At 47.9% G+C, this 19,618-nt stretch overlaps 1 protein-coding gene and 1 long non-coding RNA gene across 2 annotated transcripts; both read right to left on the bottom strand.

Moving 5' to 3' along the window:
* Positions 1–7,722: 7,722 nt before the first annotated feature.
* LOC123166591 (uncharacterized) lies at positions 7,723–9,691 on the bottom strand. The gene is made up of 3 exons (XR_006483611.1): positions 8,962–9,691; positions 8,405–8,807; positions 7,723–8,008 (listed from the first exon to the last, which is right to left on the bottom strand). It is a non-coding gene; the product is annotated as an uncharacterized lncRNA (long non-coding RNA).
* Positions 9,692–13,011: 3,320 nt separating this feature from the next.
* LOC123180682 (uncharacterized) lies at positions 13,012–17,558 on the bottom strand. Its single transcript, XM_044592789.1, has 2 exons — positions 17,406–17,558; positions 13,012–17,285 (listed from the first exon to the last, which is right to left on the bottom strand). The coding sequence occupies exon 2, from the start codon at positions 17,239–17,241 to the stop codon at positions 13,240–13,242; it is 4,002 nt and encodes a 1,333-aa protein (XP_044448724.1). The 5' UTR covers positions 17,242–17,285; positions 17,406–17,558; the 3' UTR covers positions 13,012–13,239.
* Between the last annotated feature and the right edge of the window lie 2,060 nt (positions 17,559–19,618).

Below are 19,618 nucleotides of genomic sequence, written 5' to 3'. Positions count from 1 at the left end.
GCAAAACATGCATGATATGCGAGATGTGATATGCGATGCATCTGCATGCTCCAGAAGAAAAATGATGAACAAGGCAGTAACTTGGCAAACCAAGCATGCCACTGGAAAGATGAGATGATTTCGGTCGAAATCGATATAAAGATCACCGGAAACGGATGCACGGTTTGCAAATGGCAAGCAAAACAAGAATGACACGAATCTGTGATTAACAGCATGATAGCACTTAGAATGAAACAAGTAACAATGCTACAGCACTCCAACATAGCAACAAAGCATATGGTAGTAATCTACAGAAGATGGTTGACAAAAGATGAACACTGAGCTATGGCTAGATCACAACATAACAAGCTCAAACAAGCATGGCAAAAGTGCAAAAGATATCAGGTTCACAGACTTGTGAAATTACTGGACATGCCTGAAACAGCATCAGGTAGCAATGTTCAGAGCACAAAATCAACATGCTACAGGAACTTAACATAGCAAAACACGGAATGGCATGAAACTACTAAAAGGATGGAACAAAAGTCCCTTACTGACCATAAGCCAAAAAGGACCAGAAGATATGATGGCAACCATGTAAACATAGCAAATTTCATTAACAGGTTTCAGACAGCAGAAAACAGAGCATGGCAGAAACAGACATTATGAGGGCATCTTTGTGAGCTTTATGCACTCACCACAAGGCAATTCATAACAAAACAAGCATACCTACAGCAAGATGGTATGTTTATGAAGCTATCCATGGCAAGAGCAAGTACATAGCATGTATGAAACAACTACAACAAGCTTGGCAAAATTGAATATCATGTTAACAATCTGCCAGAAATATTTTATAGCAAAAGTAGAGCAAGATTGAGTCATGCGACGGCACTCCATAATTTCAAACAAGGGCATGAATGGATCACCTACAACAATATCTACAAAACATCCTTACTGAACATCACCAAAATAAGCATGGATCTCTCTGTAGACACATGGATACATAGCAACAAAATAACAGCAGTCACAGACAGTAAAATTACCAAGTCTCTGAAAACAGAAACATTACGAAGCCTAGTTTGCATGCTTGTGCTAGTCAGCACAGAGATCACAAAAATACATGGCATACACCTCTGTAAAGATGGCATGGCATACATCAAAACACATGTAGAGCTCATGCCTATAAGATGCACAGATTAAATGAAACAAAAATAACATATCCTCAAGTTCTTCTAAGTAACAGCAGTTAACAGCAACTAGCACTCTTGCACCAGAGATTTGGGCATCAAGATGGACTCAAATGAACTTGGCGTAATGGAGCAAATTGAAGAGCATCTAGAGGCGAAGATTTTGATATATTACACGCACGAAACAGAGCTATACGCAGAGAGTTATGCCATGATGAAGTATGCAACAGAATATGAAATATCACAGACTTGGAGAAAATCGGGGGAAACAGAAGTCAACCCTAGGGTTCGACCCGATCGGATCTGGCTCGAGGGAGCTCGAGGCGGCGTCTCGCCGGAGCTTCCGCCGGAGCGGGAGGAGCTCGGGAGGGTGCCGGGGGACGCCGAGGAAGGAGGGGGCCACCGGATCCGGGCGCGGGGAAGAGGGAGGCGCGGTCGCGGGCGGCGCCGGCGACCTCGGCGGGCGCGGTGACCGCGGTTGCGGGCGGCGGCGCCGGCGGGTACGGCGGCGATGGCGGCGGAGGGCTTCGGCGGCGTGGGAGGAAGAAGGAGGCGGGCACGGGCGGAACCGGCTCGGGCCGCGGGGGCCGGCTGCGGGCCTCCCGGGCCGCGGCGGCGCGACGTACGGGGCGCTGACATGGCGGCTTCTGAGTGGACGGGGGCGGCGGCGGCTTTCGTCCGGCGTCGGGCGGACACGTCCGGCGCGCGGAGGGAGAGGCTAGGGTTTCGGGGATCCATAATTTTGGAGGGGGGAGGTGTTTATATAGCTAGAGGGAGCTAGGAGAGTTCAAATGGAGCACGGTTTTCGCCCACACGATCGTGATCAAACGACGGAGAGCATGGAGGTGACTTAGAGGGGTTTTGGGCTGTTTGGAGGGGGGTTTTGCTGCAACACAAAAAAGGAACTTGCGGTTACCCGGTTAACCGTTGGAGCACCGAACGACCTCCAAATGGAACGGAACTTGACAGGTGGTCTACCGTTGGTATACCAAGGCCACTTGGCAAGACTCGGACCATTCCGAGAACGTTCAACACCCGCTCACGAAAAGAAAACAAGAGGGGTGCTGTAGGAGATATGCCCTAGAGGCAATAATAAATGATATTATTTATCTCCGAGTTCACAATTATGTTTATGTTCCATGCTATAACTGCAATGATTCTCGAGTCTGCAATATCCACGAGGCTCGGAGGAAGACTCATATGCACATGTGGAATAATAAACGGTAAGAAGTATTCCTAGTCTGGCCTCTAAGATTAGCTCAAGTGTTGCATGATGATTCTGTTTTCCTGGTCATGGGCATGTCTATGCCAGCAACTTTGAGGGCACAATGTTAGGAGAACATTTGTGTTGAATCGACCCGGATTGATGTTATGCTATGAGATTCATTCGTCACAAGTTTATTGGTACATAACACAGAGATGGTTAATGTTTGCATAATTCCTTAGACCATGAGAGTATCGAGTTTCTTCATGCTTGCTTCATGAACTTTGGGGTTTGTTAAACGTCATCCGTAACTGGATGGCTATTACGGCGGCTTACGGGTTCATGGGAAAGTATGTTAAGTAACTTGATAGCTCGAGATTGGGATTTGCTCCTCCGACGATGGAGAGATATACTCGGGCCCTCTCGGTGTTACGGTGTCCATCATCGTCTGGCCAGAGACATTGTGATTTGATCACGGGGATGCCGGAACACGAAACGAGAAAAGAGAACAAAACCGGTAACGAGGTAACTTGCATAGTGGACAAAGTGTTGGCCCACGGGGATGCAATAAATCTCACCTCAGGTGTTTGTGATATATCGTGAAGCAACAGGAATAGCTCACCTCAACTGGAGGTTCACTCGAATATTCATTCGTGTGGGTATAGGGGTCAATATGGGTGTCCACGGCTCCGATGTTGATCATTGATCGGAAGGGGTTCCAGGTCATGTCTATACTTCACCGAACCTATAGGGTCACACGCTTAAGGGTCATCTATCTGCTGAATACTATACAGGGAGTCTGAGAGAAAATTACCGAAAAAGTTTCGGACACCGAAAAGTTTCGGACAGCGGAATCGACCGCAGAGAGAGGTCACCGGATGAGTTTCGGTGAAACCGAAAAAGTTGTTTTGGGGTATGCCATTAAGTCAAAATGGTTTCGGCACATGCCTGATAATTCTTGGAGGGTGCCAGAATCATTCTGAAAACTTTTTGGAATTTTCAGAAATAAAAACCGAAAATGTTTCGGAGCTGCCGGTACTGCTTTGGCTGTTTTTCGCAGATGAAATTCACTAATCTGAAATTGTTTCAGAACGAATCCAAAATCATTTTAGTGGGTACTAGAATTATTCTAAGACCCACAGAAATATTTTCGGATTTAGTGGACGCGAAAAATTGTCTTCATGAATAGTGAAAACGCATTCTTGTTTGCTTTTCGCAGATGAAAATCACTAAACCGAAATTGTTTCGGAACGCGTTGAAAATTATTTTAGTGGGTACTGGAAATGTTCTGAGCCCACATAAATATTTTCAGTTCGAACGGACGCTGAAAAATGTCGTCATGAATAGTGAAAGTGCTTTTTGCTTGGCTTCTTGGAGAAGCCACCTTGAGGGCCTTTTTGGTATTTCCCCCCTTGGCTTCTTGGAGAAGCCACCCTTGGGCTTGGCCTATAAATAGGGGTGGAGGGGGCTGCCTAAAGGATCATCCCTTGCTCTCATACACATGCCATGCATTATCTGGCTTCTTCTCTCCCTCCCACGAAAAGAGTTTCGTAGAGCCGTAAGGCTGTCTGGGTTCCGGCAGGAACTAGTTCTGGACGGCGAAGCCCTGCCGGATAGATGACACCGTATGTGTGCAACTCTGTAGAGAGATCGTAGTTTCGGTCTTAGTTCGTGAGTGCCTCCCGAAGGGCTGTCCGTGTGACCGTCCGAGTTTCGAAGGTCCTCCCGAAGGGCTGTCCGAGTGACCGTTCGAGTTTCGAAGGTCCTCCCGAAGGGCTGTCCGCGACACCGTCCCGGGGGCTGTTCGACCGCCTCCCGGAGGGCTGTCTGAGGAGCAGATGAGGGTATACATCCTCGCGGTTGGGAGGTTGTAAATCCTAGCTGCGGGGATCTGCACCGCCGATTGTCATCGACTCTACTTCCCGCTGCGCTACGAGTCGGTAACGAAAAAGATCAAACCATGTATGCAGTCTCCATAGTGGTCCTGGGCTGGTGCGTAGGTCGGAAATTTTTTGTTTTCTGCTGCGTTCCCCTACAGGTGCGCCGGAGGAGGTGGGAGTGCCGGATTACAAAACGGACAACGGGGAAAATGCTCGGATGCAAGAGGCGAACACGTATGCAAATGCAATGCACATGATGACATGATATGAGATGCATGACATGAACAAAATGCAAAACGAAAAACAAAACCCGACCACGAAGGGAATATCATAACACATAGCCGAAAATGGCAAGAGTTGGAGTTACAAATATGGAAAGTTACATCCGGGGTGTCACACCATCAAATACACTTCTCTACTCCTTGCATCCACTCACCCTGGACAGTCTCAGCCAAGCTCTTTCATGCAATGCAGGCTAGAGCCCCTAGGGAACCAAACACGCCCTAAGTGAATAACGATGTAAACCCATGTCCCACCGGTGCGGCAAGTTGCAAAGCGTCAATGACTTGTCGACTTAGGGCATCTCCAACATGGACTCTCAAAACGCACATAAATGTTCGAATGTAGCTGCCTGGACCGCAGTTTGTCATCCAACGTAGTATCCCATCAGTTCGCTGACCTGTCCGGCTGTCCAATATCCCGCATATTGGACGCAAACTAGGGGGCTTTGCGGGCATTCGGGCCGCTGCCACGTACGCATCCGACACCTCGAACCCACCCAAAATCCTCTCTTGCTTCTGCGCCCTCTCCCGTCCGAAGTGGTTGCTGCGCATTCATGTTGGTCAGCGCCAGAGCGGATCCGACCTCTCAATGGAGTTGACATTGAAGCAGCGCGCCGTGGCTAAGAGAGACGCCCGCGCCACATCCAGGTCTTTGCGCATATTCATTGCCCGAAGAATGTGACTACACGCATGCAAACACGGCTGCCCAATCATCCGCTTGTCGGCATTAAATAGGTGCAGATACCAAGAATCCAACTCCGACATCTACATTGACACAGCCCACATATTGGCCTGTCTGTCACCCGCTATTTAAATGCGAACTCGCCAGGCATGATCCGCACTGCACCACATATGCTTCCAATCCTCCTTCATGCACCATCTCTGCTATGATCGTGAGCTCTAGAGCAATGTGAGAGAGCCTCTCGATGGAGCAAAAGCACGAGGTAGCTGGCCTTGCGGCCGGCTAGCAGGATGTCGTGCAAGGCGGATACAAGCAAGCTCGTTGGCGTGCTCGTCAGAGGTGAGCAACGAGGACCCGATGATGAGGAAGCTTCCGACGATGAGCCGACACCCCCACCCACGCCAGTCCATGACGGCTTCGCCATGGTGGAGGCGCAAGCGCCCTTCAATGCCGTGATGGTAGAGGCTTGTCGGTGCCGCAGGTGTCGGCGGTCTGGTGGGCGCAGGACGAGCAACGCTATAACTCGCCCTCCTCGAGCATCACCGGTTGGCGGAGGGCCAAATCTACGGCGAGTGCGGAGGCCGTGGCAGCCATGGCCGTGAGGACCCGAACTTCGTCGAGGAGTAGCGGGCGCACTACGAGGCCACGCGCAGCGCTCGCACAGCAGAGTCGGACGCGCATGCGGTCGTGGACGAGAGCACCGGCAGCTGCGTGCCATTGGCGCCACTAGGACCACGAGGCCGGCCCGTCCACGCGCATCGTTGACCACACTTCCACCAACGACGACTAGACTGCGGACTCCGATTAGAAGGAGTAGGACATGGGAGATGGCGATGCCTTGTGTCCCATGTGAGCCAGTCTGTGTCACATGTCTTACTCTTCCTTGCCAGTGTCCTGAAACTTCACTTTCCGTGGCCCACGGCCGCCAAGGATGCCGAACATGGGAACAACAAGGACTTGGAGGATGGCCGCTGGAAAAGATCTTGACAAGCTTAACTTCCGGACACTTTTTCTTAATGAAATATGTCAAAAAATGTAATGAACGTGTTCCGTTTTACATGAAAATTGTCTGATTGTTCAAATCTCGTTTGAAATATATGCGGACACAGTTAAATGGCTGGACGCGTCCACTACACACGTGTCCGTTTAAGAGGTCCACGTTCCGTCCCCTGCCTTCGCTCACGACCGAGCCTCTATATTGACCGTGTCGAGTAAACTGGCATTTTTGTGTTGCGCGTCGTCAAACACGGTGGTGCTGTGATGCTTCCAAATCCACCACGACACGAACATGATCTTCGAGAAGGTGTCCCTGCGCAACATGGGCGGATGGCCAGATAGTACTAGTTCACAACCACCAGTCTACAAAATCCTCCAGTGGCAGGCGACCCAGAGGAGGCAAGTCTTGAAAATGGGCCACTGGTCTCAAAGCAAACACTTCGAGAAATGGTTTTCGCATGCGAGCCAAATGAAGAAAAGACTTGTCGTAGTATTGAGCATCGATAGCCCAACGACTTCGGCTTGAACAGCCTATCCAGCCGAGTCCACACATGGAAACGTCAAAAGACGAAGTTAGCAGCGTGGCAAAAGTGCTATGTTGAAAAACTCTGATCCAATGTGTACAATAAGTTCACGCAGATAGCGGTGCTACACTTAAAAATCCCGATTTTGCTCAAAAAAAACTTAAAAATCCCGATTTTTACAACCCTTTCTTTTTCAGCTCTTCGCGTCACGTAAAGTGGCTGTCCAACTAGGTGTAGATGCAACATCAGTTATTCATGCAAGTGAACAATACCTTGTGGATCAGTTAATTTTCGACAGTCAACAAGACACAATGATTTCGGAACTTGAATTCCAGTTCAAGTTGCAAGTAAACAGCAGATACAGGCTGCGCAGAAACTGCTCGAGGCTAATAAGAATTTCCACAAGGTATTCCTCCAGCGTCTGTAGTCACAGGCAATACGTTGGTCTAATATTCAGTACGACTAGATCGGGAACGCGCCTTGGCGCGAGGGTGCCGGTCCCAACGTTTTGATCAAGCAGGTAATGGTAAGTTAGTAGGAATTCAGATTTAGCAGATACATTAATACATGATAACAATAAGGAGAAGAAAAAACACTCAATTGCAATATAAGCAAGACAAAATGATGCTCAGATTATAAGGCAGGATGAAGCTCAGTGTGTTCATAAACCACAAAAGATATCCACTCACATGAAGTTCGATACAAAAAGCGAGAGTATAGAAGAGGAGGTAATAAGAGTAGGAACATAATAAAGGAGAGCCAATGACGAAGCCATAGCTAAGTGCGGCTTGCCGCACCCGGCAGCACCGCTGGTGCTGCCGGGTATACTCATATCCAATCCGGTAGTACAATCATTGAAGCATTGCAAATATAAAAAATAGCATAATGTAGTTGTGTTTACCAATCAAATATATCAAGTTTATATCAGAAGCATTGCATCGATACATACATCCAGTACATAGCAATTGATCCAGACAACTACAAAAGGCTTTAGTCCAAAAGCAAGCCAAGACAATCCATTATAACATAACAAATACAATAAACCAGGTCATGGCATGTCTTGATCAAGAGAGATGCAATGGGAGATAATAAACCTACTTAGTTAGGCTATACCCTAACACTTGATAGCTCTACCGGGTTGTCTCCTTGATTAAATCCTTACACATCACGACCTTTGCGCTTTCGTGCCTCTCCAACAGACATTTTGACATATATAAACACGTCTTGTTTCAGTAAATAGATCAAGCATCCCACTTGGATATTCATACATGCAACCTGTAATATGTATGGCAACACAAAAAAATGCAAACAAATAGAGGCAATGAGAACCTGAATGAGAACACTAATACATTTGCTTGTGTATTTTTTTGAAAAATACTATTGGAACTAAACCTACTGAATGAACCAGGGAGCAAAATCAAATGTTTGTAGCTAACTAATTCAGCTATCTGATCTAACAAATATTGCTCTGAACTAAATATATGTGTGTAGCTGTATAGTTTTAAACCATATATAGTTCTTGGAACTAAAAAGTTCTCATGAATATATTCTAAATTTATCTTGTTACCAAGAATGGTCGAAGAAACCTATATTATGGCCTTACGAGTATGCAAGTTCTACCAGCTTGTAAAATAATTTAGAGAAAGAGAACGAAAAGTGACATCTCACCACCTGAACGGGACACAGGGGTGTGGCAGGAAGGAGCATCGTCCATTTGGTTGGGCTTGATCCCCTTGTGTGTGTGCCGCTGCTCGGTGGAGGGACGGAGACATGGAGCTCACGGATGTAGGCCACAAACGCTTGGACTCCAGGGCGGGGAGGGAGAGTTCAGCTGAGATCTGCCTTGTAATGTATCAGCGTCTTACCCGGTGACGCCGAGTTGTATTGGAAGGGGATGGCAAGTCCTTTCCTAGAGAAGTTTTGCCCCATCATTACCTTCTGATGGTTCTAATACTTAATGGTATGCCCTATTTCCACAACTCATTAGACAATGCCCATTGTGTCCTTGTAGTGCTTGAGCTTGTCTCGTACACCATAGAAGCCAGTTCCTATTATTGCGTCTATCAAATGAAGTCTATTGCATGCATTAGAACAAAAACAAAATCACATAAAGCACAAAAAGGAATGCATGTGAGAGGAATAAAACACACATCACAATAGGATAGATAATAAATGGTGTAGCCGGGGGTGGAGTCACGAGGCATTATATTCAGGGCTAGGTTGAGTACCTCGATCTGGACGTCCAGCCAACGGGGATCTCCTTGCTCTGGACACACTTCCTCGCCGGCTTCTTCTTGTCATCCTTGTTGGCTTCCTCGGTGCCCCACTTGGTTTTGGCCTTGCCAACGGCGCCAGGCTTGGACTTGGCCTCCCACTTCCACTTGAGGTCGAAGTTGTCGTCGTTGGGGGAGGCGAGCTCTGTCTCCCACTTGAGAGCCTGCCCCCCGCCACATGCCTTCTCCCCGGTCGTCCACTTCATCTTGCGGCCCCCGGGGAGGCGGCGGCGTAGGTGTACTTGCGGCAAGCCGGATGCGACCCCCGGGGAGCCGGCGGAGAGGGTCGCGAGCTAATCTTCTGGATAGACCGGTGTGCACACATGATTGTGCATGATAGAACTCCGTAAGCATGCACTTACAATTGAAGTACCTGTAACACAATAAGAATAAACTGTTGTAGAGCAATGTATCAAAATAAGGGGGAAATGCAAACTGATTAAAGGCTAAACATACAGAATGATTCAAAAGGCTAAAACTGATTGAAGGCTACAATAGGAATAAAATGTTGCAAAGAAATGAACCAAAATAAGAGCAATGAAGTTCAGATAGCAGGACCACTGACTGGCACAGTGCACTTGTGAGAATGTGAGATAAAGGATAATAGAACTGATATGATTATTTTAGATGAGGAAGTGCACAAATGAATGCTTGATGTTTAGTTAAACACATTTCAGTATTCTATATTTCTATTACCTTCGGCCCTTACTTTTCTATATTTTCTCTTCAAACCTCAATATAAACTTTAAGCCTGATAGCATATTCTACCATCCAATTGGCTTGTTCAGCTTGAGTACTCCATATGCATTTGGGCGATGGTTTTTCTATATACTGCTCGAATAAAACTATTGGACGATTTTGTTCATACATGTTCGTTTTTTGTTCATACATGTGTACTGCTCGACTAACAGTACTGAACAATTTTGCTAATACAAGTTTTCTTTTTTCTTCATACATGTTAAGAAAGAAAGTGGCATATGTGCCTAATTATATCCTTCGTATTTGTTTAGATCGCCTGGGAGACCTATATTATATGACAAAGAAGTATGCTACAGATAATTCAAGTAATTTTTATATCTTAAAAAATAAAAGTGACATGCATTTTATAGAAGGCTTTGAACTGTAGTTTTTCCTCCTTTTCTCAAGTAGACACCAAAGTTAAAAATATGGGACCAAATGTTGGATAAACACAGGACATACATGGGTCAACTAACTAATGAAGACATCAGTTCTCAAAATGCTTGCCCTCACTACACCATGTGTGTAACAAATGTATGAAAGAAAAGGAAATCTGAGAACATTCATAAACTATAATTATAAGAGGGAATCAAGAGACGGAGAGAGGCAGACAGCAACCTGGAACACCCAGTGTGGGGATGTTAAGCAATGGAGGGCTAGGTTAGGTTGGAGGCGGTGGTGGAAGGCGTTGCGCGAGAAAGGAAGTGGGCATATCCAGCGCCGCTGGTGAGCACATCAGGCCACGACCTGGGCGTTCGGCTAGCTGCTGCATGAGTGAAATCCCTTTTATTCTAAATATTTGACAACGAACAATCAAGTAAATATGCATGCACCAAAGCGTTTACCTTTGTTGATGCTAAGAGCAAGGAATTAAAGGTACCAACAGTGCAACACCCAGCTGCAATTTGTTAACAACCCACCAAACAAAAACTTCACCTAATAAATATCAAAGCTTTATATCAAAACAAATTGGCTTGCAGTTTTGGACGAATGTAAGGTGAATATGCATCATAGAGGTGAACATACATGACGGTGTAGCACAAGATGGTGAAATACCTGATCGAGCTCCTTTTTTCTGTAGATCGGCAGAGAGAGACCCCTGTAGGTTGAGCAGCCACCAATGAGATCCAGTACGGTCACATCAAGGGGAATCAACACATTTAGATGGCAGAGCACGAAGGCGAACTTTCTCCTGAGGTCTACCAAAATGTAATAAATGAGAGCTATAAAGTTGATTCCTTGCTATATATATGAGAGGGAATAGCATCAAACAATTGGAGTATGTGTACTAGTTGATTGGCAAGGATACGTACAGTCTTAAAGAGATTTTCTCCGCTGCAAAATAAATAGATGCTCTAGGCTGGGTAGTGAAACCATTCTTGTTCTATCACAACTCCTAAAATATTATGAACCAGCTTCCATATCCCCTCCTCGGGAAATCATGTAAACCTTTGATCCATAGAGCAACCGGGGATATTTTGATCCATAGTCAAATGCCAACTTCACAAATCTAATACTGGCAACAAAAATCAATTCACTGCTTATAAGATTCAAAAAAAAATTCTGAATTTTGTTGTTTTTAGAGTGTAGAATTTACCTGATAGTTGATATTACTAACCTAACTATGAAGGACTAAATTCATAATCATCACTTATATGGCTTTATGAGAATACAACGCTACTGAATTAAATGATGAAAGTTGAAACAACCAGCAAAGTGGAGCAATAATGGATGCAGAATCGATGGCTTAGCGTTGTAACATCAGAGACTTGGCTCCAGCATTTAGTATGGTTCTTCATCTTTTTTTAGTATAATCAACAGTAGCAACATTTTCACAGTTATATTAGAATGCTCATAAAGGAACGTCTAATGAGAAATCACAACAACTAATCTATCTTGCATCTTATAAGGGAAGCTACAGACTGCAACATAATACATCAATTACAAAAATGCATCTAGATCCAATGTTTGACCGCATAATAAGCCACCAACGGCACAAGAAAAGCCTAAATGTCCCCTTCCTTGGAACCTAGCTAGACTAAAAGCAACAAAAACAAGCTCACCTCGACCGGCGCCACCTTGCTCCACCGCTCCCTCCTGCGCGCGTCCGCCACTCCCTCCTGCGCGCGTCCGGCACTCCCTCGCGAGGGCCGACTGCGAGCCGCGCTCTTCCTGATGAGCACCAAGGGGGCGTGGAGGAGGAAACGGCACGACAACGCGAGGGCGAGCAGAGGCGGAGGCGGCGGCGCAGCCACGTCTCCCGTGCTCCTCTTGCCGTGTGCACGCGAGGACGACGACGACGACGCCGTGGACGCAGACGGCGGGGACCGGCAGGCCGGGAGAAGGAGCCGGCGGCGGTGTGGGGTGCAGCTAGGGTTAGCGGGTTGAGGCTGAGCCCCCTGCCACCCCGCAACGCCTAGAACTGCCGCTTGGTGGCGGGCTGGGCTTCTGGGCGCGGGCGGGGGTTGCTGCTTCTTCGAGAGGCGGGAGGCGGTGGGAGGAGAGGAGGCGGGAGGCGGTGGGGAGGAGAGGAGAAGAGGGGAAGAGCGCGGGGAGGAGAGGAGGCGGGCTCGAGGGGGAGGGGAACGACCAGCAGGCTCTCAACCACTTTCCCAACAATGTGAAATTACGAAAATGCCCTTGGCGGGGCACGAGAATTACACGCGGTGGCATGAGATTTTTACAGCGAGAGGTAACTATTCATTGCAACAGTGACACCTCTTCGATCCGACGGCCGAGGTCTTCCAAGGACTTGATCCGACGGCCGAGATCCGATCAAGCAACCAGATCCGACGGCCAATATTCGCTAAACTCTGAGAACGTTCATGTTCTCCCAACTAACATATATCTGGATCTGGATATCACCGATAGCATGTCTGTGTAAGACGCAAATAACAGAGAAATGCATACATGAACTGAATACCTAGAAACATATACTCCCTCCGTTCCATAATATAAGATGTTTTTTGGAGTATAGTAAAAGCAATTACAACTCAGGTACCTATTTTTTATACATTGTACAAGCCTTTCAAGTTCAGGATGGGCTTCCTCAAAGTAGTTATAGCAGCGGAGGAGTAAAATATGACTGTGGCACATAAACCAATTTTGGTCGCAGTTACCTCCATAGTTCTATCCTGCAATGTAGAAATCACGGTACTTGTACTGCGGAAACCTCTCCAGGCAATTCACAATGAAATTGTATGAATCATGAGGATTCACAATGAAATTGTATGAATCATGAGGTTCTGTAGTAGGTGGACAACTGAATAACAGAATCACAACCTCTTTAGTCTTTGCCCATATGAACACTTCACACTATCTACATACTCCTATTATTTACTAGGATGCCAATGGCAAGGTTGAAAGAGGAGACAACAGCATTCCAAAGGATTTTCTTGGAAAGAAACCACCCTAGTATTAACAGCCTTCCATGCCTGTAAAAAAAAACAGCCTTCCATGCCGATGTAAAAAGAAGAAGAAAAAGCCTTCTACGCCTTAATAAAGCCTGTCGCGGCACTGTGGAGAACCACAATGGCAGTATTTGACTTTTACTTCGCCATTCATGTCACGAACATGATCTATTTCGTAATTATAGTCATAAGTCAGCTCCTGTAGAGGTGAAATATTCTCAGCAGCAAAGAACATGATATGCGGCACTCTTTTGTCGTCATGGTCCCAAAGAATATTCTGTGCGTAGAGGTTTGGTGAACAGCTATGGTTGATGAATCTTCCAATATTACCATACTCAGCTGCATCTATTGTGAAGGCCCTATCATCGTCCATGGTCACAGAGCGAGGGCCAGAAGAACTCAGACCTGGAACAACTGATGGCATCCCTTTCCAGATATCATAGTTATGTCCTATGTCGAACAAGTATTCGTCATTCATTCTCTGGTTAGCTTCGTCGCTATGCAACAGCTCACCAACATACTCACATATAAAGCTGCCAGCAGAGATGGACCTTAAGGATCTTACACCCCAACCTGTCTTGGTTGTTCTGAATACTTCCAGTGGTATTTTCATACCATGCTGGCTGACCCTGCTATGGCATGAAGGAGGGCACCTACAGGATGGACCACACTCATATATGAGGGGCTTTGCATGGACAACTGCACCATTGAAGTTAAATGGGAATTCTCCTCCATTCTTCACAACACAAGCACAGCTAGCAGAATCTGAGCAGCCATTGGTGCAGTCACAACCCTGATGACTTCTTTTTGCAGTTAAGGATGAACCTTTGATTCTAGTAATGTATTTAAATGATGCTGGACGTGCAGCATCAATATTATTGACCACACAGATGGGGATCTTCTCCTTCCCTTGCGATATATCTGCTATGCACAGGCCAGGACGCGCTACAGACTTTCTCAACACTTTAGCAACATGCAGAGGTAACTCTGGTTGTCCAGAAATCCTTTGCAACCTGTATTTGAAGACCCTTGAACCTGCTAGACCTTCTTGCCAGCACTGCACCACATGATAGAGCCCATCATAAGTAAATATTGAGACTTCTTTGGCCTTTGAATGACTACCTTCCTCTCTATTTGGACCTTTAAAACCATGAATTACTCGGACAGGCGTCTTTGTTTTGATACAATTCTTCAGGGCAAGGTTCCCGCGCACAAGCTTTTGATCCTCATTCTCCTTTTTGCCAGCAGGCTTTCCTCCAGAGCCAGTGTATATTATTTCACCTGAGCTCGACAAGTCGTCAGGGTAACCTCCAGACGCAACAATGCTTATGGCAATAAGCATACCATTAATATCCTTTGTGGTGTCAATGCCTCCTTGGTACGGGCGGTGAAGACCAACAATGGCCAACTCTACTCTGTATAAAAATTCATCACCAATTTCAACACCAGGAACTTTACCTACAATAGGCCCCTGTTTGGTAAAGCCTGGTAATTTTCTGATTAGTTTATCAGCGGCAAGATCAACTCTACGGCTCTTCAGCGAACCTTGTTCCACAGCTTGAACGATAGTCCTGCATATAAACTGAAACCTTCTGCAAATCATCCTGACTTTGCTCCGAGCATCAGCGGTCTGACCACCATGTTGCATGTGACGCCATGAGGGATCATTGAGGTACATCTCAAGCTTTCCTTCATGAACAGCTATTGCATTCAAAACTTCATCATCTTCCAAGTGGGAAGCCTCTTCATGCTTCAAATTTTCCTTGCTAGAAATGGTATTCATGGGAAGATATTTACTTTGAGCTGGACCTTTTATCTTTAACTTCTTCCTGGGAGCAAAGGATTCGCTCATAGTGACAACAGACTCCTTCACATTGCCCATAGAACATGGTCTATCGAGATTAACCAGCGGGGACTTATGATTTGCTTCAACAGCTATTGCATTCAAAACTTCATCATCTTCCAAGTGGGAAGCCTCTTCATGCTTCAATTTTTCCTTGCTATGCAATACAGATGTAGAAATGGTATTCATGGGAAGATATTTACTTTGAGATGGACCTTTTATCTTTAACTTCTTCGTGGGAGCAAAGGATTCGCTCATAGTGGCAACGGACTCCTTCTCCTTGCCCATAGAACACGGTCTATCCAGATTAACCAGCGCAGACTTATGATTTGCTTCAACAGGTAACCGAGATGTTTTTCTAGCTGTGAATGATACCACACGTCTCATGATACCGTCACCATGTACCCCCGCTGCCACATCAAGAGGTGCACTACTTTCAGACACTTTCTTATCCACAAGATATTCTTTCAGAGGATCTTCAGGAGAAGGTTTACTAGCACCCTTGGGTGAATTGCCTTCTTCAGGATAATTTCTAGCTGTGAATGTTACCATACGTCTCATGATACCGTCGCCGTGTACCCCTGCTTCCACATCAAGAGGTGCACTTTTCATGCTACAACTTTCAGACACTTTCTTATCCCCAAGATATTCTTTCAGAGGATCTTCAGGAGGAGGTTTACTAGCAGCCTTGGGTGAATTGCCTTTGCATTTTTTCATCACCTTGAGATCTTCAGCAACTTCCCATGATACACTCTCCCCCTTGTGCTCCAACATGTTCACAGGGATCTTCTCATTAGAAAAATGCCTCAAGGGAGGTTCCGCATCAACCATTGACGGCACAACACACTCAAGGGTACCAGCTGTAAGCTCATGCAGGCTATTATTGTGAGTAACTGGGTTCTCTTGGAGGACATGGTCAGGCTCCGTAGGAAGCTCACCTTCCTCCAATTCCTGTACCTCTACTATTACATCCAAAGCATTCTTGCGGACCGCTTCTGTAGTATCCCCAAGATATTCTTTCAGAGGAGCTTCAGCAGAAAGTTTACTAGCAGCCTTGGGTGAACTGCCTTCGCATTCGTTCATCACCTTGAGATCTTCAGCAACTTCCCATGATACACTCTCCCCCTTGCGCTGCAGCATGTTCACTGAGATTTTTTCATCAAGTCCATCAGCCGTAAGCTCAGGCATGATATTGCTGTGAGTAACTGGAAACTCTTGGAGGACCTGATAAGGCTCAGGAGGAATCTCACCCTCCTCCAGTTCCTGTACATTTACTATTGCATCCAAAGCATTCTTGCCGACCGCTTCTGTAGTGCCCATGGCAGTGGCACACACATTGGAACACCGGCCGTCCTCCAATGCACCCAAACCACCACCAGGAGGCAGGGCTTCAAGCTGCAAACCAACCTCATCACCTCCTCTGCTAGCAAGTGGAAGCACCACCACGTCCATCCCGCAGCCTGGAGGGAAGCGGCGGTTGGCAGATATCATCCTCCGCTTCGCTAGCAATCGCGAGATTGGCCGTGTCCTTCCCCTGCCTTTCACCACCAAATCAGCACCTCTTTCTGTGCTATCCGAAGATTTCACCTCCGCGGCCTCTGGACCACGATGATCCCCATCTGACACTGGAGCGCCACTATCAGAAGCCGTCAGCTTCTCCGGCACAGGCACATCAGCATTGGCAGGCGCAGTTTGCAGCGACAAGCCACCCTCCTCTCTGGCACTGCTGCCCGCGGGACGAGCACCACTGGAAGGTGCAGTTCCAACCGGCAAACCGTCGTCGTCGCCGCCCACGATCAGAGGCGGCGCGTCCCTCCCGCAGCCAGGTGGAAAGTGTCGCACGGCGGAGACGGCCCTCCGCTTGGGCGGCGGACGCGCGGGGAACTCCAAACCCCTCTTCCTCTGTAGTTTACCGCCTCCGCATCCCCTCTCCTCCAGAGCCACCAGGCCAGAAACCCCCGCCGCGCTGTCCCCAACCAAACCGCCGGATACCGCGACATTATCCCCTCCCGCCGCAACCGCCACCTCCTGGCGCTCCGCTCCGTCACCGCCCCCTTGGCGTCGCCCACGGGCCACCTCCGCCTCGCCGCGCACCCGCACGACGGTCCCGCCCGCGGCGAGAGGAGGAGAAAGTGGATGCGGCGAAGGTCGAGGAAGCGCGGCCATGCGTCCGCCGCAGAGCTGCGGGAAGCCGCGCTCCGCGGACACGCCCGTCGGTCTCGGTGGCCGCGCGGCGTGGAACATCACCTCACCTCGCGGCGGTCAGTCCCGCCGGTCGATCGACGCGCCTGCAATACCCCAGCCGCACAAGTGGCGAAAAATTAAAACCCGAATTACAAACCGTTACGACACGACGGTGCAAAACGAAGCGGCGGAGGAGGCCTGGGGACGGTTTGGAGTGTGCTCACCTGTCGGCGGCGACCGACGGCGGAGGCGGCGGGGACGCCGGCGAGGTCGGACTCGGAGGCGCGCCGGGGTAATTTGGGGATGGGGAGGGAATGGAATGCCGGACTGGTGTGGGTCTCTGCGCTCGGGTTTTGATGAGAAACGCTCTCTTCGCCGGCTCGCACACACTGGTTTGACAGGTGTCGGGCTCGGGTGACCGGGCTAGCAAGGTCGGAGTTGGACTTTGACTCGAGCCTGAGGTGGACTGCACTGGACCGGCTCGTCTCCGCGCAAGCCGCAAGGCGCAACGGCTAGCTTTGCTATGCCGTGGGTGTGTGTGTGGCGTGCGTGACCCAACCATTGATTTTTCTGTTGTGGAAATAATGACCCTTTATTTTAAGTCCGGAAAATAATAGCAATGATTTTTTGACGGATAATATCAATGATTTATTGTGGAAATAATGACCCTTATAATAATGATTTGACTCATTATACTTACTCCTAAACGGTAGCCATAAATCTTACATCCCGGTAAAAACTCGATAAGTATCAAATCGACACTCGCATTAAGCTGGGATAAGATTAGACTCCCCAAGTCCAAAGATGGTATTGGTTTCCATGATAAGCATGCTTTTAATCAAGCCTTGCTAGAAAAGCAAGTTAGGCGTGTGCTTGATTTCTTTTTTTGCGGGTATTGGCGTTTGCGGGCATTGATCACACCAGAGCGCAATTGTCGCTTTTTGGCTAGCTGATTTTCTTTGATGAGTACGGTGCTTGAGACATGAATTCCCATATTTTACCTATGGATGTCTCGGAGTTATTGAAAAATCACAAATCGCCAAGACAGCGCCTGGACTTCTTTACTTGGCAACCTGAGAAAAATGGGCAGTTTACTTTGAAGAGTGCTTATCCGCTTGCGACCGTTGATCACGATGAAGCCTTCAGCGAGGGAGTGTTTAGTAGCTCAAGCGAGATACATCATTATGGAATTGTATCTGAAGGTCGTCAGAGCCACACACACAAAAATAACGGTCTGGAAGGCTGCGACGGGGCACTGGCTACACGCGGCACATGCCTCATGTGTAGTGTGGAAGGCAAAAGCAACTACCATGTTGGTTGTGTGAAGGCATGATCGAAAGATTTGGAAACTTCTGCGGTGTTTGTGCCCTTCACCTGTTAATGATCGATTGGTAGATAATGGGAAGGAGTGGTTGTTGAATTTTCTGCTAGATTGCACGGATACCTCTAGGGACATGGTGATTGTGCTTATATGCCCTATCTAACAACTAAGAAATGATTTGATACGTGATAAGGAGGTCCCTCTGGTAGAAATTACGATCGATCTACGTGCGCTGCTACACCGCTGCCGCCTGAGCGAGTCATCAGCGAGACGGCGGGATCGTCAACGCATGGGGCGGGGAAAGCCATGCCAACGACTACGGCGAACCTGGTGGTTGGTGGGGGCGATTATGGGGCTCCCTCTGCGGACGCCGCCCGCCCGAAGCCCTCCATCAGGGGATCTGCAGTAGCCACGGCTATGAACCCACGCGTGCAGGACCTGATCATATGGAAGCGTAGAACAACGAAGACGCTGGAGGGGCAGCAGTCTCACATACTTGGAGATGTTCGTGACCAGGACATGCTGGAGGTGTCAAGCGACAAGGAGGCAGTCGGCCCAGGGGCCGCCGACGAACTGATGGGACCGGCGGAGCCCCGTCAGGAGCAATGAATGTCTTAAGTTGGAACTGCCGAGGGGCGGGGAACCCTCGGACAGTTCGTGATCTTGTGAGTCTTGTTCAGACTCACTCCCCTAGCATTGTTTTTCTTTGTGAAACTCGACAGTCCAAAAATAAAATGAGTAGGTATCGTGCTCGCTTAGTTTTAAAGGGTTTTGATGCTTCTGATAGTGTTGGTCTTAGTGGAGGTCTTGCTTTGTATTGGCATGAGGCGTTGTGTGTGGATGTAAAAACAATAAATGAAAGATATATCGATGCGTATGTGACGAGTGTGGCGGGCGAGCCGCCTTGGAGGCTCACTTGCGTCTACGGCGAGCCCCGTACGGAGGACCGACATCGCATGTGGTCCATCCTCCGTGATCTGCACCGACAAGCCAACATGCCATGGGCAGTGGTTGACGATTTCAACGAGGCCATGTGGGGCTTCGAACACTTTTCTGCTACACCAAGATCGGCAGGTCAGATGATCGACTTCCGTGATGTGCTTGAAGTATGTGGCT

The sequence above is a fragment of the Triticum aestivum genome, chromosome 1D, assembly GCF_018294505.1.
Source record: "Triticum aestivum cultivar Chinese Spring chromosome 1D, IWGSC CS RefSeq v2.1, whole genome shotgun sequence".
NCBI lineage: Eukaryota > Viridiplantae > Streptophyta > Magnoliopsida > Poales > Poaceae > Triticum > Triticum aestivum.
This window is presented reverse-complemented; position numbering and strand designations above follow the sequence as displayed.